The sequence below is a fragment of the Parasteatoda tepidariorum genome, chromosome 9, assembly GCF_982258835.1.
Source record: "Parasteatoda tepidariorum strain Cologne lab strain chromosome 9, Ptep-v5.0, whole genome shotgun sequence".
NCBI lineage: Eukaryota > Metazoa > Arthropoda > Arachnida > Araneae > Theridiidae > Parasteatoda > Parasteatoda tepidariorum.
Window position 1 is genome coordinate 43,741,329 of NC_141763.1, and position 26,494 is coordinate 43,767,822.

The 26,494-nt window shown below is 29.3% G+C and overlaps 1 protein-coding gene across 3 annotated transcripts in view; it reads right to left on the reverse strand.

The window, feature by feature from the left end:
• The window catches only part of LOC107439574 (tyrosine-protein phosphatase 10D), a 141,293-nt gene that overhangs the window by 47,766 nt on the left and 67,033 nt on the right, over positions 1–26,494 (reverse strand). For all 3 annotated transcript variants that reach the window (XR_015429197.1, XR_015429196.1, XM_087151692.1), the window contains exons 2-14: positions 22,858–23,107; positions 21,012–21,290; positions 19,535–19,819; positions 17,904–18,179; positions 17,715–17,815; positions 17,338–17,506; positions 15,561–15,824; positions 14,705–14,848; positions 12,330–12,455; positions 10,908–11,050; positions 8,886–9,027; positions 7,586–7,864; positions 5,024–5,305 (exon numbers count right to left, since the gene is read on the reverse strand). Coding sequence is in view for 1 of the 3 variants with exons in the window: in XM_087151692.1 (XP_087007818.1) it covers positions 5,024–5,305; positions 7,586–7,864; positions 8,886–9,027; positions 10,908–11,050; positions 12,330–12,455; positions 14,705–14,848; positions 15,561–15,824; positions 17,338–17,506; positions 17,715–17,815; positions 17,904–18,179; positions 19,535–19,819; positions 21,012–21,290; positions 22,858–23,107 (2,740 nt within the window). In the remaining 2 variants the exon portion in view is untranslated. The remainder of the gene's footprint in view (positions 1–5,023; positions 5,306–7,585; positions 7,865–8,885; positions 9,028–10,907; positions 11,051–12,329; positions 12,456–14,704; positions 14,849–15,560; positions 15,825–17,337; positions 17,507–17,714; positions 17,816–17,903; positions 18,180–19,534; positions 19,820–21,011; positions 21,291–22,857; positions 23,108–26,494) is intronic.

Genomic DNA, 26,494 nt, shown 5'->3' on the forward strand with positions numbered 1-26,494 from the left:
CATCATTTATAACAATAAAAAAATCGTCACTGTTTGTACAGTCTAGAACTAATCTAGATTTATAAAGAAAAGACCTGGAGTTCTTGTTTGGAAATCGACTTAAGGTTTTGTTGTTTTGTTTATTTTTTTCCTGAAATAACGTGTTTACGATCAAAATACATAAGACAAGTGTCTCGTATTTCTAGAACTATAAAGTAGAGAAGAGTATAGAAGAAAAGTTTATGTAAAACTAGAGCAAATTAATTAAGTTCGAAAAGTTGTAAAATTATTTAGCCTCGACAAGAGTTTAAGGGGATATTCATTAATAAAATGAAACAAAGTAATAAAATCATTGTTTAAGATATTTTAATGCAGCAAGCCTATGTATTATGGCTCTATATTTAACTATAACTTTCAATGCGCAAAATAAAAAATAAAAAAACGAACTATCCTGAAAATCCTTTGATCTAATAATCGGATCTTCTCGTTCTAGGATTCAATCTTAATGGTGGTAGGTTGGTTGGTTATAATGCCTTAATATTTTTGAAAACAAAAATTCTATTAGGATATGCTACTTTAGGGTGCAATGTTTAATTAATTGGCATAAAATAATAAAAGAACCTCATGAATAAATTGATTAAATGTAGTTTTAACAGAGGGGACAAATAAAATCCCATATTTTTATCTAATCCCATATCATTATCTTTATTAAATCCCATATTATTATAGCACTCTTATTTAAGCTAAATTCTGATATTTAGACCGTCCGAAACATTACCTGTGTTTCATTATTTTTTTATAAATTATCACATTTCGAGGAAAAATAAATTATTATAAGACAGAAAGGATATGGAATGTAACAGAGGGGACGTCTTACAAATTTGACTAAAAGTTAAAGGGAAATATCACTATTAAATGTGACTCTTCGGTTATTTAAAATTGGAGTTGGCAGCATTACTATAATTGAAACCCGTACTACATCTTTATAGTTATATTTGAAAGTTTTTGTTTTACCAGACTCTGTTTAAAAAGAAAAAAAAAGTGCATCCTTTGCTTCTTTCTCAATTTCAACTTTTCGGGCAACAAAATTAACTACCGATTTTTTACCAAGAACTTTTTACACTAGCGAAACTATCTATAGCAACATCAAAAGATTCCCAGTGTTTTAAATGGTGACTGGCATACATTAAATATGTCGGGTCCCAAAGTCCACCAAGTTCCTAAACAAATCTATGCCTCTGGGGGTACTGATCGATGCGTTGCCTTGTCTTTTGGATTGGATTCAAAATTATGAGGCTACGGAGTTGAACATTGGTAGCCGCAAGCTAAAATTTGTGTCTGCTGTTCAACGACGGTTATAAAATAAAAAGTCAATCGAGTGATTGTCGCAAGTCGCTATATTTAGTAATTCTATGTATTTATTAGGCAAATAACGGTGATTTTAATAGAAAATTCACATTTTCGTCAATAGCACATACACATTTTATATGGTGTTTTACCTACGCATGAAATATAGATAGGAGACACTATATATTTGAGATAATTTTTGACTTAAAATATAAGAAAAAATTTTTTTGACAGTAATTACTGCATAATTAAACAGGAACAATTTATTTAACAATATAAATCAAACTATACGTAAAATCGTTTTATTTTTAATAACGGATTCTTCTTTAAAAAAGAGTTTGTTTGGTAGAATTAGTCAAAATCATGAATGCCCTCAATGATAAATTTTCATGCAGAAGTGATAAATAAATTTATATAGATTTATATAGATGATAAATTGTCATGCATTGATCATGCAGAACTCAAAAAATAAATAAATAAATGAATAACTTTTGAATTTATAAATTACAACAAATTTACTTAAAAATGATACCAAATACAATGATATTGCTTAAACTTTAAAAATTCACTACTGGTTTCAATTGGCACGGAATTCAACAATCATATATATATATATATATATATATATATATATATATATATATATATATATATATATATATATATATATATATATATATATATATATATATATATATATATATATATATATATATATATATATATATATATATATATATATATATATATATATATATATATATATATATATATATATATATATATATATATATATATATATATATATATATATATATATATTTATATATATATATATTTATATATATATATATTTATATATATATATATATATATATATATATATATATATATATATATATATATATATATATATATATATATATATATATATATATATACATATATATATATATATATATATATATATATATATATATATATATATATATATATATATATATATATATATATATATATATATATATATATATATATATATATATATATATATATAATCGTCGTTTGATTTGAACTTCAAATTATCTTGGTTGAGATGATAATAAACTAACGAAGGAAAAGAAAGTAACTATGAGAACTTTAAAATAAAAATGATAACTATAAAATATTACGCTTTACTTAGAATTGTAGAAAGAACACAAAATACATATAGGCTTTATGAATTTTCTTAGAGTTTAAGCTTAAAAACACTGAAATTATCTAAAATTAAAAAATCGGAAAAAAGTAACAGTGAATAGTAGAACCACGTTTGGAATTTAAAACGCTATGTATGTATAACATTATGAATAAAATTTAAAAAGTGAATAATGAAGTAAAAGAAATATCTCTAAGAAATTTTTTTATTAAAATTTTAAATAATTAAATTGATAAGATTTCACGAAGTATAATTTATTTGTTATAAAAAGAAAAACTTGCTTATTTCATTCACCAGGAAAATAAGAAATTCGTGCTTTTACTTAGTCCTTTTCTGAAGTAAGGCATGACCGCAGTGGTCAGACACATGGAGTTGTCAGACCTCCCAAACAGTGTAAAAAGAGTGTGAAATGGGGGTTTGACATGATTGACGACTTAACTGTACTACTTGGGGGAAAGAAAAGCACCTGGTTATTTTTGTCCGAGTGTCTCATCGAAGTTTTTCCTGACTCCAAGACACCCTTAATCTTAATGGTTCAAGGGGTTAACTTCAAATATGCTAATTAATGAGTGCAGACGATACTCTCAGTTACGAAATCAGAATCAAATACGTACTTTCTCTGAATAAGCATACCTTCTTTTGAAGAATTCGTCTTTCTGACCCCAGAAATATAGGGGTTGTCGTAATCTGGGAAATATGGTCCCAATAGTTTAGTCAGGAGAGCGTTTCAAAGTTTACTTTTTACATTTCTCCAAATTTCGAGAACTTTTTAAGCGGATTAAAAAAAATTTGCTCCCAATGATAAAATTCGCTTGTCCAAAGATAACTCCAATGATAAATATTTACTAAAAAAGCTTTCAGTTAATATTTTATACTTTTTTATTATTTCATTTAATATTAGTTGAAAAATAGAGGAGTTAGAAGGTAAACAGTTCTTTACAGCACTCTAAAGAATTCGATTTTTCCCAGCAAAATACAAAATTTAAGTGAAATCGGTCGAATAGTTTCTGAGAAATCAATTTTTTTAAATACGATTTTTTGAAATTCAATTTCACAGGAACTAATCAACCGATTTCCCTCAAATTTTGTATTTTGCCACTATATTCTTTAAAATTATGCAAGAAATTGTATACCTTGCGATTCAATTTTTTTCCAACCATTATTTTAAAAAATAACAAAATTTACTGAAAGTTATTTTTTGCATGGGACTATCTTTGGACAAACGAATTTTATAACTGCGTGCAAAAATAATTCGATTCGCTTAAGAAGCTGTGATATGGTGAAACATGGCGATTATGCATGAAGCACAATTAGCATTAAGGGGTCCAAACTTTGGGCAGTTTTCCTGATCGAACTAATAGGCCATATTTCCAAGTATAACCATATCCTAGTTTGCAGATACCATCTATATTTTGGGGGTCCGATTGTTCGGATCAATCGGAAAACAGTATAAAATTAAATATAATGAAATAATTTCTAAATTACTATATTATTAATGCAATATTTTATCCAATTTAATTTTTATTTGCAAAAGCTTTTTATCCTTTAATAATTATTGAGGACTATTTTCTTTTTATACCCAATTCCCCATTCATTTCATAGCTGATTTCTCACATTATTGAGAAAAACAAAATTGCTACTTTAAATTATTTCCCAAAGAATTGCTACTCCGAGTTGTCTCAAAATATTTCTTAACGAAGTTTTCATAAAAAATCGCGGCTCCGAGTTATTTCTCCAAAAACATTGCAGCACCAAATTTTTCCAAGTTAACTCCAGCTTCGAATTGCCCTTCCACAACACTGGATCCTATCACAAAAATGGCTAAAAAAATTAAATTTTTTAAATTTTTCCAGAAAATTCCAGTACTTAATAACACTGTACTTTATCACAACACTGGTTGAAAAAATTAAACTAAATTAAATTTTTCCAAGTAAATTCAAGTTCTGAATCGCTCTTCTCCAACACTGAACCTTATCACAACGCTTGCTAAAAAAATTAAATTTTTCAAATTTCTCCTTCCAGCTTCGAATCGTACTTCTTGACACTGTACCTTATCACAACACTGGTTGGAAAAAATTAAAATTTCCAAATTTTTTAAAGTAAATTCCAGTTTTGAGTTTCTCTTCTCCAACACTGAACCTTATCATAAAGCTGGTTTAAAAAATTTACTTAAAACTCTAATTTCGAATCGCCCTTCTTAACACTGCACCTTATCACAACACTGGTTGAAAAAAATTACATTTTTCAAATTTTTTCAAGTAGATCCCAGTTCCGAATCGCTCATTTCCAAAACTTGACCTTATCACAACACTGGTTAAAAAAAAAAAAAAAAAATTCCAAATTTTTTCTGGAAAATTCAAGCTTCTCCAATACTAGACCTTAGCACAAGATTGGTAAAAAAAATTTAATTTTTCGTTCCGAAACAAAATGCACATTCAGGCTTCAAGTAGCGACTCTCAATTTTTGGTATTTACTTAAAATCTCAAAGACATCAATACTAACCTGATTCAAGTGTCTGTACTGTCTTAGACAAGAGTCTACTTCGGCGTACGGTTGCAGTGTCGTATCCACTTATGACTGATACCAAAAACGTATAGTTGTGGTGGGGTTTCAAATCACGAAATGTGTTACTTTCTGAGAAGCTGACATTCATGATTAAATGTCCAACGGGATCTTGGTACTGGATCTCATAGCCATCCATTTCACCTGGAGGTCTGTTCCAACTGAGAGTAATGTCGGTGTCAGTTACAGATTCAGCTCGAATCTCAGTGATGGGTTCAGGAACTGGAAAAATATCATTGATACAAAAGTAAGTGAAGGGAAGTCAAGAAAGCATTTAATTTAATATTATATAATTTATAGTTACTATAAGTATGATTGTATGAACAATTTGCAATTTGTATAAAGGGTATACGAAAATCTAATCAGTTGGTTTTACCTTTTTCAAGTTGAAGTAATAAGTGTAATAAGTATTTGGCTGAGCAGTTCAATGGGACTCTTCGAATTTAAAAATAGCAACAAATAATTATTAATGGCGTTATCTTGCTTTTGCAGTTATTGGAGGTGGCAGGAAAGTAATGTCCTATTCTTAATTTAAATTCAAACAGATAATTTTTTAAAACTTTCTTATTTTTAATCAATAATGTAGTTAATCTCGTTATCAACAGCCTTTTGCCATCTAGGGTGCGGATTTTCAAATCTCAAGCGATAAAAATCATTTGATTTTTGAGATACCAACAAAATTTTAGATACCAACAAAATTAGATACCAACAAAATTTTAAAACTTTTAAATGCTACAAAATTTTAGATACCACCATTTTAGATACCAACAAAATTTTAAGATACCAACAAAATTTTAGATACTAACATTTTAGACACCAACAATATTTTAAAATTTTTAGATGCTTAAAAGATGTTGTACCCATTAGAATAAATGGAAATCCGATTACACAATATCAGAACAATATGCTGGATGAAACAATACCTCCCACCCTGACTCATTAATTTTTTTTGCAGGTATGATCTACCTGATGGATACGAGCTGGAAAGGAAAAAATTACCGATTACCATAAATACGATTTTTGGTGGAGGCTATCTTAGTAAACAAATTACTCCGACCATTAAGTGTCTTTACCATGGTTATCAAGTACACAATGATGTGATAAATGGCAAACAAATATTGTAATACGCAGAAACAACATTATTTTCCGGTCTTTCTACTAGTTTAATGTTTTGCAATACAAAAGTTTTTTTTTAAACAAACAAACAACTTGTTGCTGAAATTAATAAAATAATAATTTTAGGAGGATTTTAGATTGTAATAAAATGTACTAATCGAAATGTTTCTTATACGTCTTATGAAAAACATTTTCTAAGTGACATTTTTCGAAAAAAAATTTACATTTTTCTGGGAAATTTTTTTTTCACCTTCTACATTGATGTGACATTTATTTCCTCGCCAAGCATTCAAACTTCATAGAATACCGTGGATATTTTAGTGGAAGAAGACTCCAAGAAAGTTAAACAACTGAAGTCAATGATCTCGCTCAGACATTCTTCCTTTGGGCAGCAGAAAATCAACGCTTTGATATAAGCAGTGTATATGATTGTTAAAATTTTAATGATTTCGCCAATTTGAAGCTTGCAGATAAATTATTAAAGCAAGACTTAATTTTTAAAGCCTGTTGTCAAAGCATAAATTTTATTGCTAATTTACCGAAATTCATTAAAATTTCACTTAGAAGTCTATTTAAGAACTTAGAAGCATTATTCACTTAATTCACTTCTTTTGTTGCACACTGATATTTGTCAATTTCTTCAGTTAGATAAATTTGTCTATCGTCTAGGAACGATGAATTAAAAATGGACAATTTTATACAGCAGAATACAGTTGATTGGCCCACTCCTGGAAAGCTGACTAAAACTGAAAATCATTGATGACCTTCGGACGCGATGGGAACATGCCTACTTTGACAAAAACTCCCACTTCGAAATGAACTCGCCTGTCTTAACAGTAACGCCCCCTTCGATTTGAACAAGCCTACTTCGATGGATGGCCCACATTGAACAGTTAATTTGCTAGCTACTTGTGACTGCAACATTCTCCTCCTCACGCTGTTGCTTCTCAGTCTCGATCACGTGCAATGCATACACTCGACTGCTAAGGGCAACACATGAGGGACCACAACCACTTAATACAGCTCTCAAAAAGTTCGGTGATCTTAATACAGCTCTCTCGGCTTCTCTTCAAAACAGCAATGAATCAACTAGTGGAATGGGAATGGGAATTCATAGAATTTTGCTGGGGGAGTACTGTAGTATATCTACCACTACAAATATATAATTCCAATTCCCTAGTATATAAGACATGTTAACTCGATTCTAAGTTGGAGTACCTTTTTATAGATGAAGGTTGACATGGTCGAATTCTACTCTTCCCACACCTGTTATACCAGCCGTAAACAAAGGGTTAATATACAGATAGCTTAATAGTTCTTATATATAGATAAAAAAGATTGAATATCTTTCTGGGTTTCCATAATAAAAACATAAAATATACGTACACAATCTTGTCTGTCGATGAATCGGCACACTATTCACACCGCCACTAACGGTCCATATTGAAATATCATAGAGTCTGCCGGGAACCAGGTCGTCGAAAAGTACCAACGTGTTGGTATCATTGAAGAGTTTCTCTTGTGCAGGTACTGATGGATCGCTCAGTTGAAATCGGTACCGGTCAAACACGACACTTCGACGAAGAGTCGGTGTGTATTTGATGCCTAGTGTTTTTGTCTCCTGCTCTCGAGTAACTATGTTGATCACTGAATCGATAACAGGCTCTGAAAGAAAGAAAGATTGTTGATTTAAATGAAGCTGAGGGTGATTGTTGCGGAATTAGAAGTAATGTGTTAAACAAAACGAGATGAAATTGAGAAATTAGATGCATGAATTAGATACAACTATTTGTGTTCAATTGTTATTCGAATGAATCAGTGAAAACTAATCTCATGAATTAGAAATAAAAGAGGAATTAGATACAACTACTTGTGTTGAATTGTTATTCAAAAAAGGAGTAAACATTAACCGCATGAATTAGAAATAAATGAGAAATTAGATACAACTATTTGTGTACAGTCGTAAACCGAATGAATGCATAAAAATTAAAAAGATAAATTAGAAATAAATGAAAAATTAGATAGAACTATTTATGTTCGATCGTTAATCAAATGAAGGAATAAAAATTAAATGGGTAAATTAGAAATTAATGAGAAATTTGCATGGATTAGATACAACTATTAGTGTTCAATCGTTATTCGAATGAATGAATAAAATTTCAAAACATGAATAAGAAATTAGAAGCTGCTATTGATGTTCTATTTCCGTTAACTTGATACAAATATAAATAAATGAAAAGGTATAAACTAAATAATATGAAGGTGAAATTAGATGCACAGATTAGATACAACTATTTGTGTTCAGTCGTTATTCGAATGAATGAGTAAAAATTAAACTCATGAATTAGAAATAAATGAGAAATTAGATGCCACTATTCATACTCCATTGTCGTCCAAATTAATAAAAATTGAACACATGAACTAAATAAATGATTAAATATAAACGAAATATTACATACGAATTGAAAAATAATTATATACGCAGACTAAATAAAAATGAGAAATTGGTGAGTGATTTAGAAACAAAGGATAATTTAAATGCATCATGTTCCACAGCGGACTGAACGTAAAGACACGTTTTCCAGTAGAACACCGATAGTCAACCATCACTGGCTGCGGTCAGTAAGCTGGTGGGTGACCACTTTTACAAACCACTTAACCAAAAAAAAAAATACTCTTAACTTACTTGTTCTAGTTTGGACGGTGACACCTTCACTTCTTAAATTATGGCTGACTGCATAAAATCGAAATGAGTACAGTTCTCCTGGTTTTAAATCGTCAATAATAACATCCATCTTTTCCATAGGTTTTGTTCCATTTGCTGCAACCTACAGATAAGAAACACATTGCATAACTGCATTGAGCCTTACTCGAATTTATATCAATCATACATAAATATAATAATCAATTTATTAAAATATTTTATCTTCTTTTCCTCGGTTGGTTCAATATTGTTAAATAGTTTTCCTATAAAGTATGAATTAATAATTAAGGAAACTATACGATAGTTTAAAACCACGATTTTTTTATTTTTAGAATAAAAGTTAATTTGAAAATATTGTAAACAATTTTTCAGGTTCATCGTTTCGATGTTTCAAAAAAAAAAAAATCTAGCTGAATTTAGTTTTTTTTTTATAATTCGAAACCAGAACTACACTGAATGGTTGCTCCTTATTTGAATATACAAATTTATATTTTGAATATACTTTGTGTTACTTGCTGTAATTACAGAAAAAGAAATATTAAATCATTTTGAATAGTTTATTAAAATATTTGAATATACTCTAAAAGAAGTTTTAACTTATTGTTTTTCATTAGGTTTCATCCAAAGTTCAGAAAGTGATTCACATGATTTTTTTGAAATTTTTTTTTAAAGCGACCACATAATCAGCTGTTTAATGATATTAATAAATACTTATTGCAGATAATATCAATAAAAAGTAATCATAAACATTAATATAAATAATAATAATATATAATGATCATAAATATCAATAATAAATAATAGTCACAATATTAATAATAGTAATCAATAATAATAATAATAAATAATAACCATAAATGTTTATAATAATAATAAATAATAACCATAAATGTTTATAATAATAATAAATAATTATAAAAGTAAATAATAATGCAGAGAAATGTTATTTCAAGTTACTCATTTTTATGTCATTTCAATATAGTATCAGTTTATCCGTATACCATTCTAGCGAAGTTATTCGTTTCTATGCATTACACTAAATTTTAAAAGATTAAAAGTCTATTTAATATAATTTTTTTCCATATAAATTCGGGGCAGTAATAAATTACATTACTAACATTTTCAAAACTTTAAAAATATAAAGTTATTCATTTTCATTAGAAGTATTCAATTTGAAATGACTATTTTTTTAATTATTCACGTAGAAAATGAGTTAAAACATTAATTTAAAATTATAAAGATATTTGTAAGTAATAGTAATACACAAAAATGACGTTCATAAGTTACTGATAAGTTACTTCAATATAACCTCAATTTCTTCATATCAATTATAATGAAGTTTTTCGTTTATAAATGTAAAACTTTTCCAAATAAGCATATTTTAAACTATTATTGGTTTCAATATAAATTTTAGGTAATACTAAACTATAGTACCTACATTTTAAGAACATAAAAAGCATAAATTTTTTAAACGTTTGAATCAGTAGTTTCGAATTTGCAAAAATTTTTTAGCATACATCTTTTTATTTAGATATTGTCTTACTTCATTTACTGAAAGAGGTTGAAAAAAATGTGCTTTAATTCAATAAAAATAACGGTAAAATAATCTCGATCTTTCAATAATCAATCAACAGTAACGATCTTTCAACAATTAAGCAAAAATATCGATCTTTTAACAATCACGCAACAATATCGATCCTGCAACAATATCGATCCTGTAACAATCTCGATCTTACAGTAATGAATAATTTTTCAAGGAACTGACAGCTTCAGTGCCTTGAAAGATATTGAAGAAATGTGCTTTATTGCAATAACAATAATAATAAAACAATATCGGTCTTTAAAAACAATAAAGCAACAATATCGATCTTACAATAATCAATCAACAATATCGATCTTTCACAATCAACAATCTTTCAAGAAACTGACGACGTCAGTTCTTTTAAAAAAATAGAAAAAATGTTCTTTATTGCAATTTCAATAATAATAATAAAGCAATCTTGCCTGTAAAGACTTCTGGTCCTGTGGATCGTCGATTGGATTGTAAACAATGATGTAATAATCTCGGTGTCCATGAGGCACTTCCCACTCAAATGTTATATTGTAAGAATCCAATACTTCTTTCACTTTTGTTAAGGGTCTCGGATCTAGAAGCCAGTGAGAGAAAGACCAACTATTAGAAGATCTGAAGCCCATCTTAACAAAAACAATAAAACTAAGTTATTTTTATTTTTTATAAGTTTTCATTCTGCTGGTGGAAGCGCAGTTTATTACTTTTTCGACAAGAGTTAGGTAAAGAGGAAACATGACATTTCCGGTAAGGAAGGAAAATGCTCCAACGTTTCACTTTGAACTCAAAAACTGATGTTTCGATATCCACTAATAAGCTTTCTAAGTTTATATTATCTGTTAGGTTTTTATTATAATTTGTGAAAAACGTAAGTTTTATTAAATACAATGTTTGAAAAACACAAATGGTAAATTTTTTATTAAAACTTATACGTTTAAGTATCACGTTGGTACAACTTCATCAGTAAGATAAATGACAGGGATAGTAAAATTCTTTCTTTTACCATATCTAACATTAATTCTACCCTGTAAAAAATTTCAGATCAAATTTAAAAAAAAGTACTAAAGCTGAATGGGCAAATTTTTTTACCGTAAGAAATACTGGCACTCAATTTGTTAATATTTTTTGCCGAGAAATCCTTTTTTTACCGTGAAATTTTACGGTACAAAAAACTTGATATTCCGTAATTTTTACAGTAATATTATCGTTTCTTTTCTGTCTAAGTATGCATTTTGTTTTTACTGATTTATGTATTTTATTTTAATGCAATTTCACTATAAATGAATAAATATTACTGTAAAAATTTCGGTTTAAAAATTTTACGGTAAAAATGAATTGTATGGATGCTACCAGAACTTTTTTTAGTAACTTTATCAGGTACTTTTTTACATAGTACTGTAAGAAGGTGTACCAATGTGATACCTAGCGCGTAAAGGTTTTAATTAAAATTTTACCATTTGTGATTTACGAGCGTTGTATTATGAAATTTAATTTTATCACAAAGTAGTACTCTCGCAATTAAAAAAAAAAGCATAAGTACTGCAATTGTTATCTACAATCTTTATCCTCAAATGCATGTATGTACTTTTTTGTATTAAAATATTGTAAATTGCATATTGTATTGTAAAAAAAAATTAAATTTGAAATGAATAAACATTAAAAAACACAATTAAAAAAACATATATAGATAATTTATTAGTGTTGGTTTTATATCTAGCCATGTGGTTATAGAAATTTTGTTTCTTTCTTGCTTTTTTTTAAATTTAAATAGTTGTTTCACATATACATAAACACGAAATGAAAAGTACTTTATAATTCTTTTTGTTAAACTCTTACAAACGATATATTTTTCTTACACATGGTTTGTTCGATTTCTTCTGCTTCTAAGCTTTCAACTTTTCTGCTCACGCTTGTCACCTGTACAGCGTATCGTTCGCCGGGAACCAAATCTTTGATTTCGCATGATGTGGTATTGACGAAACCTATTTGGAAAAGTGTCAAAGATTATAAAAATCCTTCAATTACTGACAAGAAGAAATTACTATATTTATGAATGTATTATATTATTCATTTTAAAATATATTTTATCTATTTATAAATATATTATATTATTATCAGGGCATATATTGTTTGAAGTAACACTCAATTATTAGTTACTAATTCTGAAGTAACAATAGGTTTTATAAACTAACACAAGACTATCACCTAACTATATAAATAAAATATAGCAGTTAGTCAATAAATTGAATTAGCAGACAATAAATTCGATTAAAAGCTACATTTTCATGTGCTTGTTTTAATTGCTTATTTTTTTTTCAATTTTATTATACATTTTGTTTTAATGAAATTACGTTTCTTTTCTGTCTAAGTATGCATTTTGTTTTTACTGATTTATGTATTTTATTTTAATGCAATTTTTTTTTATTTCACTTCAATTTTGTTTGCGTAAGACGACGGTGAATGCTGATAAGAAAGCGAAAAATACTGATTGTGAAGTCGATTTCCATTCGAATGTAAAGGACTTGAAAATTGACTTCACTGAGAAGGAAAGCAGTGTTTAGAGAAAATTCTATTAGCAAACTCGGTGTTCGAGATGAATTTTATAAAATTTCACTTAGTTTTTAGACAGCTGGGAAAAAGTGGAATAAAATTCTTTCCTTTTTTCCGAAATGATACCAGATTTATTCTATGTTGCGTAACTGGCTATACTAAGAAAAACTTTCTCCGGATAACCATAAACTATTTAATTTCCTTATGAGAGATTCTGATAGTTCAATTGTATGTCAGGGCATAATCTTCCAGCTAAGACAAAACTATCATTTACTCACATAGTTCAAACGTTAGGAAGCTATATTAGTTTTATTAATTAGCGGAATCTGGTACGCAGAATAATAAGCAGAACATCCTATATAGCTTTTGATTCAATCTTAATTGTTTAAAGGGGTGACTTCAAATATTCTAATTAATTAGTGCAGACAATAATTTAAGTTACGAAATCAAACAAAAAAAAAACGGATTTTCATTGAATAAATATACATTTTTTTTCCGACGGTTTTGAATTTCTGATCCTCAAGATTTTGTGGGTAGCCAGCCTCAATCTGGAACACATGATCCCAATAGTTTGTGATGAAAGCGACCAAAAGTTTGAACCTCTCTTAGTGTTAAGTTTGCTTTTTATATATTTTGCCATATCTCCAGAACTTTTAAAACTAATCAAGCAAATTTTACAAACAATTATAAAATTCGTGGAGCACAACTATAAAATAGTTCCATAAAATAATTTTACCAGTCATTTATTATTATTTTATTTATTAATAATCGCAACATTTTTAAATCGTACGGTGAGCAAATTTTTACTTCATTTTAAAAAAATGTAATTTTATGTGGCAAAATACAAAATGTAAACGAAATCGATCGAATAGTTCCTGAGAAATAGATTCTTAAATAAATGACTTTTTTCAACTAATTAACTATAATCTGGATTGCGGTTACCCCCATATTTTAAGGATGGAAATCCAAACCCGTTGAAGAAGGTATGTTTATTCAGAGAAAGTACGTTTTTGCATCTGATTTCGCAACTTGAAATATTGCCTGCACTAATTAATTAGCATATTTGAGATCACCCCTTTAAACCATTGAGATTGAGTTCGATTACGTGAAGATCCAAGTCCTTGCACGTAAAGATTCGAGTTCTAATATATGAAGATCCGAATTCTAGAACGTGAAGATCCAACCACTAGATCAAAAGTTATACAGAATGTTTTTGCGCACTGTACAACAATAATTTCAGTGCAGACTGGGGATTGGGCGCAGCTTCACAGAACCATTTAAGGGTAATTGCTTTTATGCGATTCATCCACATCATTATGAATACAAAATGTCAGTTACCGCTGTCGTCGTTTAATCTCACATCCATACAAAATAAGTATACAAAATAAGTACACAAATTAAAAGTACGGTAATCTTTAAAGTATTCCATGCTTCCGGCTTTTTTATCATCCCTATTTTTATTGCTCCGTCTGTTTTTTTCAGTTTTTATTGTCTATCTTTTTTAATTGTAGTCAATGATTTCACACACCTAGACATGCAATTGGTATTCTAAGATCAATTATAAAAGTGTGTTTATAAACTGTTGGCATGAAGTTGATAGAAAAATGAATATATATTATCGGGAACAGTTACTAATCTTTTATACAAATTTTTACTATTTAATTGAAAAAAACATTCATACCCATTTCTCTCCAGAAAGCTGAACCAACTGGTTGATAACGGACGTTGAAGTGGTCATACAGAGAACCAGATGGCGCAGACCATAAAATAATCATGTTAGTATTGCTTGCTTTCACAACCTGCAAACCACGTGGTTTTGATGGCGCTGAAACAAGATGAGAAAAAGAAATAAGCTGCTTTCCAAACTTAAATATCTGCTTATTGGAATGATAATAAAGTATGTTTTAAGTCACGGTGATGCAAAAATAAAAATTCCACATTAACTCCGGATTATATTGCCTTAGCTATGTTAAAATGCATATTTCATGAATTAGAATCACAAACTTAGTCGTCAATCACCAATTTAATAAATTTTTTAAGTAGAGACAAATATTTCTTTTCAAATATATATATTAACAAAAATATAGTTGTTACAAATAATGACACTCTAAACCAAGCTTATATATATTAGACGATAAAGTAACATTATGAAGGCATGCATTATTTCTAATGGTAAACATCGGCAAGACGTATTCCAAACACCTAATTTTTCTTCGTTTGTATTTTTAAATAGTTAATAGAGCGTAAAACATTATTCAAAATAATTGTTTAAAATTTTAGGGCGGGGTACCAATGCGGTCAGTAATAGGCACCGGTCACCTTTACTTCCCAATCTAGTACTCATCCATATGAAAAACACACCACTTGAGAATGAACCCCTGTCCTCTACTTAGTATAGCTTAGTGTCCAACTCAGTACCTTAACCTCTGAACTGCGTATTTCCTCATCAAACAAATCTCTTTTTAGACTAACGTGGTAGTTTAAAAAAATTATCAAATATAAAAGGATAGAATGACCAGCTGTAGGAAAAAACTTACGTATGGTTTGGAAATAGGAGTGTGGCTCGCTGTAAAGATTGAAACTGATCGCATACACCTTGATTTCGTAGCCAGCACCGGGATAGAGGTCATCAATCACCAACCAGTTGCGGAACGTGATCTTCTCCTGTAAGTAGCGCGTGTCATTCCGCACATACATGACGGAATATTGATCCTGACGACTGGTCACATCTGATTTCCACGTCAAGTTCCATCCCCCGGATTCTGATGGCTGCAGCAATTCGATGACTGGAGACGAAGGTTCTGAAATAAAACAATCGCATTTATTCTAGGTTTCTTATCCTTTTTTGCGTACTTTCGAATTTGACAATTTTGATTTGATAACTTATGGAGTGGATGTTCATATTTGCGTCGGGTGAGATTTTAAATCTGGACACAGCTCGAAAAGCCTGTTAGCAAAAATGGACATACCATTAAAGAAAATGGACATAGCATTTGATTCCGTTTCTGAACTTCTTTTATGAGTATTGTTCTTTTTGTATAATAAAAAAATAAACTTAAGAATCCAAATAAAATCGTAATGTATACGAATTACATCCGTTTACGTAAACCACTTTTTCTGAAACGACTTTATAAGTCAACATTTGTGTTTTCACAAGGTAGGCACGAGTGTCATAAATTTATAGCAGAGGTAGAAAATTTACGTTGTAGGAATTTAGAGTTTTAAAACTCACTTTTTCGTTTAGAGTTCTGAATATGAAGACATCTCCTAAAAAGTTGTCTGTAATGTGACAACAACACCTAATCCCAGAGTCCGGGACTTAGACTTTTCCCCGTAGTAATTATGCGTAGTATGTATTTAAACGAGTAAAGAAAAGTAAGCAAGCAGTGTTAAGTGTTAGAAATAGTAATGCTTCAGTTCTTAGAGTAATACAATTTCGCTTAAAGCTTTTCCATCCATTAAATCTAAATTAATGTTCAAGCACATTATTTTTTATCATCAAATTGTTCAACAAATAGGTATATGTTAAAGCATAGTATATAATTCGTTGAACCACGATTTTGTAAGATACTTATTAGTAAGTAAGTTAGACAATATTAGAAGGACTGTTATCTAAAATAATCTAGCACGTGACGAACTTGAGACTTCATAATGGCTAAATCCGATTTCTGTGTAATAGTGAGAAGACCCAGTTGGCAATTTGTCTGACGACAAGTAAACCCTAATAAATATTGGCCTTGTTACGAGTCTGGCGAGATAGGCTGCGTGTATTACGTCTTGCATTTTAAAATTCTGTTTAATTCTATAAAATTCCAAATTCTGTATTTTAAATAGATCAATCGTCAAAGATAATAAAGAAGAAATGCGTAATTTAAGCATAACTTTAATGGCATTTTAGCAAATGAATTTTAGAAAGAAATTAAAAGCCTCCAGGATTATAATCAAACTCGTAGAATAAAAGAATAGACCTAAAGTAAAGCGCAAAAAAAGAGAAAGAGCAAAAAATTACGATGGTATATATACATTTCATCAGTTCAGTTCAGTTCGTAATAATTCAGAATGAAAATTACGGAGAAGACATTGAAGATTACAGGTTCGCCAGGTAACTAACTTCGGTACTTGAACCAAGTATGTTGATTACGCCGCACAAGTTTAAGTAAATCAGGATTAGCCATGAATCGGACTCTTTTTCTTGGCAATAAACGTTGTTTTGCCCAATTCTCCACTTGGTATTGTTGAAAGTTAACGAGTGTTTTAAAAAATTATACTGGAATTGCGAAGTATATAAAGTAAATACCTTTAAAAAAAGCTTACTTGTGGGTTGATAGATAGTAGTGGGATTGCTTGATATCTTTTTACTGACAGCCGAAACACTTATGGAATAGTTCCTTCCTGGCAGAAGGGATGTTAAGTTGATACTGTTGTTGCGAACTACCATAAGACTACCACCACTGTTGAAGGCCTCCATGTCACTGTACTTAATCTAAAAGATAATTAAAAGAAAACCCATTTAAGCCTTGATTTCCAACTATTAAGTTCTGAATTCGCAATAGAGAACTAAGAAATTTATCAATGCCTCCGGTGTTTATTATAGCAAATGAAATAAAGATATGGTAATTAAATGTATTGTATTAATAAAAATATACAAAAAATGTAAACAACAATAAAAAAAACTGACTTTAATGGCTTACCCTGTACGAGTCTTGGGTGCTATTACGACTAGGTTCCCACTTGAGGAATATTTCTCCTATACTATCAGAAGCTGAATTCAGAATCCTAACTGGCAATGGTCCTGGAAACAAACACAAATCAGTTTTATTTAAAAACACTATAATCAATTCCAGTCTAGATTGAAGAAGATACTGTGAAACACTCCTTACTTGTGGTTATATTGGCTGTGACTGGCCAACTGGCCACATTACCACTGACAGTCTTGACAACTACTTCATAAGTGTTGCCTGGCTCAAGATCTTCGTCAAATGTTACGACTCTTTCCTCTTCTTTGTTGATGAGGTAACGGACTGTGTTACGGATCCCCAGAGCAACTTGATAACGATCGAATTCTGAGAGTTTTGTTGGTGGTTCCCATCGGACATCAAATGAAAAAGACGTCAGGCGGTTGGCGTCGTATGTTACATTCATGGGTGACAAGGGAACTGAAAGATGTAAAAAAATTAGAGCTGCCTTCTGTAATATGTTCTTATGTAGGCATATTAGACGTGGTTTATGTAGCGAAAAATAATTAAAATGTTAATGTTTCTCTCAAAAATTATTTTAATTTATATTAAGAGGCACATTATCTCAAAAATCAAATTTTTAAAAAGCAATGCATCTTAAAAGCATTATTTCTTATCTATTTTTATTGTTATTTTTTTAATGGTAGGAGTTGAACTTTTAGTTCCTCGCCTTGTATTGCTCCTTTAACATAACCCGGTGGGTTTCTGCAAACTCAAGTCACGGAGGCGAGCTACTTTACTTTACCCACTCCACACTACCTGGGATTTGAATCCGCAACTATTAATTTCGCCGTCAGGCACGCTGACCGCGGTTATCTGGCAGACTAAGCCTCAATCGTTAAATTCAAATCGCAGCCAACAAAAATCTACCCATTAGGTGAATGAAAAGAAACATTCTAGGAGTTTCATCACTTATTTATTTATTTTTGCCAACTGTGGACACTGGTCAAAGCAGAAATATTTTGCAAAAAAAAAAAATAATTCTTTTTTTAACTATGAATCATGTAATGAAGTTTTAGCTGTCACGTAAGTATACCTCACGCCACATTTTATACGCTGCGAAAAATATTCTGATAAAAACAAATAACATTAGTAGCTATCTAAATAATTCAGTATCCAAAGAAGACTTCTTTTTTAAATAAAATGTTCATTCCCCCCCCCCCTCAAATTTCGACAATCGGAATTTCTTTACTTCCTAACGAAATTTAATGCTAGCACTGCCCAATGAAAAACTATCCGGCTTTTATTTCGAAATTATAGCTATTTTTAGCGAAATTCCTTTATTGAATAAAGGCTAAAATTCCCTAAATTTTTTCTATATAGTTATCCGAATTGTGAAAAATTTTAAAAAACAAATGGCTTAAGTGATAAAACTCATGGGAAAAGCAAATGACTAAAGCAATTACTTTTTTCAGTAGCAAAATTATCAGTTTTTAATAATTAAGCCCCATTTATAGAAGATATGCTTGTTTATATGGGGTCGCATAAAAATACTATTTATGAAAAAAAAAATTTTAAAAATTTTCTTGAAGCTTTCGCGGTCTTTTTTAAAACCATTATAACTTTTATTTTCAAATTGCTTAAAGGCAGCTATATAGTTTCTTCTAAAGTGAGCTTGAAGTTGAACTTCAAGCTCTATACTCATTTAATGCTTCTATCTAAACAATTTGAAAGTAACATATAATTTTTTAAAAAAATTAAAAATAAATAAATATTTATTTTCATTTCCTTATTTAACTAGTTTTAATTCTACTATGAACTTTTCTTGGACTTACCTGTTCTGTATTGAGCTCTAGTCGGTTCACTTATTTGAGTTTGACTGACTGTCTGTACTGAGATGTTGTAATTACGGCCAGGAATCAAACCGTAGAAAGCTGCTTGAGCTGGTCCAGGTGGATCTCTTTCCTTGTCGACCAGCAGCTCTGATTCCAGTGCATCCTCGGGTGCGATACTGACCCGGTACTTGTCGAAGATGCCAGACGGATAAGGTGGTTGCCACAGAACAAGAAGAGTGGTTTCATTTCTGAACCACACAATGAACCGGCCAGGCGTATTGGGTTCTGAAAATAAAAGCAATATTGTACACAGCAAGTAGTAAATGATACTATAGTTTGTTTATGGTAAGAATCCCCCCACCACAAAGTCTGAGGCCGTCTGCTGCTATGGAAACAAGAATAGCACATTTCAGGGAGGGTAGCTTTTCTTCACTCTAGGGCTAACACAATAGACCGAAGAAGAAGATTCCCTTTCTCTCGCCGACCCCACCCAAAACCTGTTCTAAACAATAACTTCACACCCCTACTAGAAATAGTTACATCTCGTTACCATTGTTACCGCCACAGGTCCAGACGAATCGCTAGGGGAGTTCTTACTTTAGAACAACTATATGCATATTTAATAAACAGGAAAGCAAGATTGGAAATCAAAACTATCTGAACAGCGAGAATAATTCCTTTGTCAGTATACTACACATATTTTTGCGAAAACTGAAGTTTTACCTCATGGTGAAAATATTAAAGAATTTTTACATGAAAGTGAAGAAATACTGTTAGCTAGCAGACTTAAATAAAAAAATTAAAAAAAAGAATTCAAAGATGAACTTTAAAGGAAGGACTAAGTGGTGGTTTTAAGTGAGCTTAAGTAAATTAAGCTTAAAGTTTATACGTATACAATAGAAAATAAGGAATGCGCCTTGCCTTTAGTTCTTGTCCTTCAGCTCCCAATAAGCAAAGTCAACTATATACCCCTAAGACTTACTTAAACTATTCACAACATAGGATATGCACTGTTGGTGTTTTAATTTGCTTCCAAAAGATAGGCTAAGTTACTATTCATGTATATTTATTGCCAAATGTATTTGGAACCTTATTACACTTCGAGAATACTCAAATATTCCGAAGGATTATACCTTTACCTATTCGTCCACAGAGACTTAGTAAAATAAATTTATGCTATAAGATTTACTTGTAGCATAAATTTTCTACTCCGAAACTGCTCAAATATTCTGAAGGAATTACACATTTATCTTCGTCCACAGAGACTTTGTAAAATAAATTCAGGCTGTAGAATTAAATAGTAACAAAAGGTAAAAATTGTATCTTTCCTCGATTACTCACGAATTTTTTCCTCGCAAAAATATTACTAAAACCGTTCATAATTTTTCTAATGTCAATGATAATGTCTTAATCATTATAAAACCAATAATTAATCAAAACGTAAATAAACTGATATTAAAAATAGATAGACGCTTACTTGTTGTGAAATTAGTAGCTACAAAGACTGAAGAATCTTGACCGTGGAAGACGGAAAAGAGTTGAACTTCATAAGAGGCTCCCGGAGTTAGTTCTCGTAATAAAAACGGAGTTACTTGATTGATGTAATTATTCCGTACTGGTGTCTCATCTTTTTCTGACAGAGGGACTAGTGAGAGCTTGAAGCCTGTGTGACCACCCTGCCTTGGTGACTCCCAAATAGCCTCCGCAACTTTTCCACCCATCACATTTACCGTCAGATTGACAGGTGGCTCTGGAGCTATATATAATAAATGTATGCATAGTCAAAAAATATTAAAACTGAATAAAAGAAATTCAATTATTTAAATTATTTAAAAAAAAGTGATTTTTTTACATGAAAGTAAATAATTAAAATAATCTAATGTTTTTTGCTCAAAATTAAGATAAAAAACTAAGCCACTTTCAAAAATATATATCTATGTGTTCATATGAGTTCCCCCCCCCCTCCCTGTAATTTTTCGAACTATTACGGGTGAAGCACAAAACATCAGCAGGGATCAAGTAACATAATCCCCCAAAAATTCAAAAATTAATAATTAATGTTGAATGCTGCAAATTTGAATTACTGCAAATAAAAATCGAGTTAAATAACTAAAAATAAAATTTGCAATTACTATTAAAATGCTCCTTTATTTGATATTTTCAGATAAAAATTGTTACATGAATAATTTTTGTACGTCTCATTAATCTACATAGGGTGGACTTTCATTAAAACTAAATCTACTAGATGGCACCACTACAAAAAACTAAATATACTAAAAGCCTTTTTTTTTCTCACAATTTTAAACGCATAGGATATACAATTTGAAAATTGTTTTATAATAGTTTATTTTTTATTTCTTAATAGACTAATCACTCATGCAATTCAAGTAGAAAAATCCAATACCATTGTTTAATTGGCCAATAATAATTTCTTATGATTAATACGAAAATCATAAAAACTGCGTCTTCGAAAAAAAAACATTTTTCCTACTTTCATTTAATTTATAAATCACTTAAAAACTAGTGTGCGAGTTTTTTAAAAAAAATTTTCTTGTAAATTCTGTATTAAAATTTCTCATTCAAGATATTTAAGTTCCACCTACAACTTTCACAAATTCAACAATCCTTATATAAGATAAGAATGTTTTCTAATATAGGATAATTTATATCGTAGCGACATCTGGTAAACCCGACTACAAGCTAAAAAGCACTGTTTTAATTTTTATAACTCCGAAAAACCGAATTTAAATAAAATAATTAATACTTAATAAAATTAATGAAAAGTATTATTTATATTTATTAATATTTTTTAGGTAAATATATACTATTATTTAAAAAGGGAGATTATTTTTTTAAAAATAATTTTAAAAAAAAGTTTTGTTGAAGAAATTAAGTTAAAATGTGCTTGCTCAATTTGCGTACATGGGTGGGAAAACTATGAAAACCTCTCCCGGTTAGTCCGACTACAAAAGAATTCTAACCCATGACTCGTCTACTACAGCGTATATTTTTAAGTCAGTATCACGATTCTATCAGCTGTCCTAAGAGTGCAGTGGACTTCCGTATATTTTTTTAAACGCCCTGTGTGTTAAGAATGAAGTTATAAATCTTTTAAATGGGGACTTTAATGGTCAAGTCTTTTGTGTATACGGAAAGGAAAACTTCTCACGGTTAGTCCAGCCACAAGGGAATTCTAACAAATAATCCATCGAATACTGTGGATATTTTACATCCGCATCACAATTATACGAGATGTCATAAGAGTGCATTTGAAATTTCGTTTTTAAAATTCCCTCTATGATAGTTAATAATGTTGTAATTACTGGTTGGTAAATCCGATGTCCATATCAGTTTAGGGGGTGTAGTGGAATTGCTGAAATAAAGATGGAATGTGTAGAGTGTTCCTGGAAGGACATCACTGATGGTGATGAGTTGATTGATGAGTGATGAGTCCACAGTGAAATTGGTCGCTGGATAGCCTCCTGCAGGTGCGTAGGAGACCCTATAGATGCCATCACCTGTCGCCGCCGCCTCTTGTGGAATGCGGAATTTCAACTCTGATCCGCAGCATACCTAACAAAGGGAAAAGAGATTTAATTTTTAAAAAAAAAATCTAATAATTTGACATTTATTTTGAGTTGCAAATTGTCAAAAATCTTGAAAAATATTTAATTCAATTGCTGCAAAAATTTATCTTAATTTTTCAAAAGAAATCTATTTTTTAATTATTATAATGCGATAAAATAATGATATCGTCGGTCTATCAGAAATTGGTTTAACATCTCAAGAGGGCATTTAATCTGTCAGAAAAAATATTTTTTTTCATTAATAATTGGTAATTATGCGTTACTTTGATCGAATGTTAGATATTTAACCTTATAAACTTTTTTCCTCCACTGTAAAAAATTCCGAATCAAATTACGCTATACAGTGCCGTATACAAAAGTAGCACTTTGGGTGCTTCTTCCGTAAAATCAATTGCACCGTAAATTCCACTTTTATCGTAAAATAATATACCATAATTTTTACAGTAATATTTGTTTAATTCTAGAGATTCAGTGATTTTACTGTAATTATTACTGTAAAAATTACGGATTATCAGATTTTTTGTTCCGTAATATGTTCCATAAAAATGGATCTTTACAGTAACGATTACCAGAAGTAAAATCAATGCACAATAAAATTAACAGCAATTTTTATAATTAAAACCTTATTATGAGTAAATTATCTAATAAGATTTAAATAATAAAAGTTAACACATTCATATTAAACTTCAAAAATTTTAAAGGACAAATGTTTTATTAAATGGCATTTTGAAAACACTTAAATATTTGACAAATTGAAAAGAAAAATATTAATTTATTTTTTTTTTGACTTTTTAAATGGAACAGAAAAAGATTTTGTGTCAACAATATTTTGTTTAATCTATTTAATTAATTTCATTTCAGCAAGTTCGATAAAATGCACTTTACATGAATTACTTACTTCAAATATCTTTAAAAAAATTTACGAAATAATAATAATTCCTAAGAAAACTTATAAGAATGATTACTCGAAAGGATTGTGAAAAATAAAAAAGTAATTTTTGATATAATTTTAGAAAGTAATGAAAAAGTTTTAAAGCTGTTTTGAAGCACAAAAGATTTTCTGCAAACGGCATTATGACGTACAATATTCAATTAAATTCATTTTATCTTTGCTAAAATGTATTTCACGCGATAGCATTTAGTGTCTTAAACTAAATAATAGTAATTCTTAAGAAAACTTATAAGAAATAATAATAATTCCTAAGAAAACTTATTACATTACTCGACAGGATTCTAAAAAATAAAAAAGTAATTTTTGATATAATTTTAGAAAGTAATGAAAAAGTTTAAAAGAGAGCTGTTTTGAAGCACAAAATATTTTCTGCAAACGGCATTATGACGTACAATATTCAATTAAATTCACTTTATCTTTGCTAAAATGTATTTCTCGCGATAGCTTTTTTTTAGTGTCTTAAACTAAATAATAGCAATTCCTAAGAAAACTTATACGAAATAATAATAATTCCTAAGAAAACTTATCACATTGCTCGACTGGATTGTAAAATATAAAAAAGTAATTTTTGATGTAATTTTAGAAAGTAAGGAAAAAGTTTTAAATAGAGCTGTTTTCAAGCGCAAAAGATTTTCTGTAAGCGGCATTATGACGTACAATATTCAATTAAATTCATTTTATCTCTGCTAAAATGTATTTTACGCGATAGCTTTTAGTGTCTTAAACTAAATAATAGCAATTCCTAAGAAAACTTACACGAAATAATAATAATTCCTAAGAAAACTTATTACATTACTCGACAGGATTGTAAAAAATAAAAAAGTAATTTTTGATGCAATTTTAGAAAGTAATGAAAAAGTTTTAAATAGAGCTGTTTTCAAGCACAAAAGATTTTCTGTAAACGGCATTATGACGTACAATATTCAATTAAATTCATTTTACCTTTGCTAAAATATATTTTACGCGATAGCTTTTAGTGTCTTAAACTATATAATAGCAATTCTTAAGAAAACTTACACGAAATAATAATAATTCCTAAGAAAACTTATCACATTGTTTGACTGGATTGTAAAATATAAAAAAGTAATTTTTGATGTAATTTTAGAAAGTAAGGAAAAAGTTTTAAATAGAGCTGTTTTCAAGCACAAAAGATTTTCTGTAAGCGGCATTATGACGTACAATATTTAATTAAATTCATTTTATCTTTGCTAAAATGTATTTTACGCGATAGCTTTTAGCGTCTTAAACTAAATATTAGTTTTCAAGAGAAAACTCGTCGAATATACCAGATTGCGTAAAATAAAATATAATTTTTTGATGAATTACACAAACTAATGGAAAGGTTTTTAAATAAGATAGTTTTCATCGACAAAAGATTTTTTTGTGAACAACAATTTAAAGCATGAATTCAATTAACTTGATTTTTATCAAATTTGTTAAGTTATGCTTAACGTGATAATCTTTAAGCGTCTTTAAAAAAAATAGGACGAAATAATAATTTATATGAAAACTAATTAGATAGATTCGACCTTATTGCATTAAAAAAAATCTAATTGTCGTAATTGCACAAAAGCTATGTATAAAACTTGAGTGTATGTGAAAATATAAAATCTAGAATTCTTTAGAGATATCCGCATACTTTTCCACTGAGTAATTTGTACACAATTAGAATAAAAAATAAATCTAAATAACCATTTCAAAAATCCTTGCGAAAACTTAAAATAGAAAATAAATTTAAATAGCCATTATGAGACCACGTGTTTTCTTTTTAAATTTAAAGAAATCAAATTGTATTTTAATAAGCAGTCATATTTTTTTCAAGGATCCGAAAGAGATTATAGAAAATGCCTAAAACAGGTTTATTTACGAGAAAACTTTTGTTTGTTTCAACAGTATCTCACAGAAAGAAAAAAAATTATCCAATAGCAATTTTAAAATGTAAATTTATTTATTATATATTTAACTCGAGGTTTTCTCGCTTACAAATACCAAAAATGAAGTAATTTTCGGTCAGTTATTAGCAAACATTTGCATCTTGTTGCAGGTGAAACAAAAAAATTATAAATAAATCAATACTTCAGAAACATTATCCCATAAACTAAATATCATTATTCATCGAAATATTATCACATCTCACTCTTTAATTCAATCTTTTTAAATTTAATGATGTAGAAATTTAACACGTGAACTAATGTGTACAAAAGAACATGTGAACAAAAAAATTGAATTAATAATAATAGGATTTAAATCTTAAAGTACATAACCAACGTTTTGAACGGATACCTTGAAAAAGAAAGTATGATCAAAACTGGAGAGTGAGATAGAAAGCTATGATAGAAGCTATATGCTCCAATTCGGAGTGTTATGTATGTTTATGTCATTTATGAATAAACATACATAACACATCATTATGTATGATTA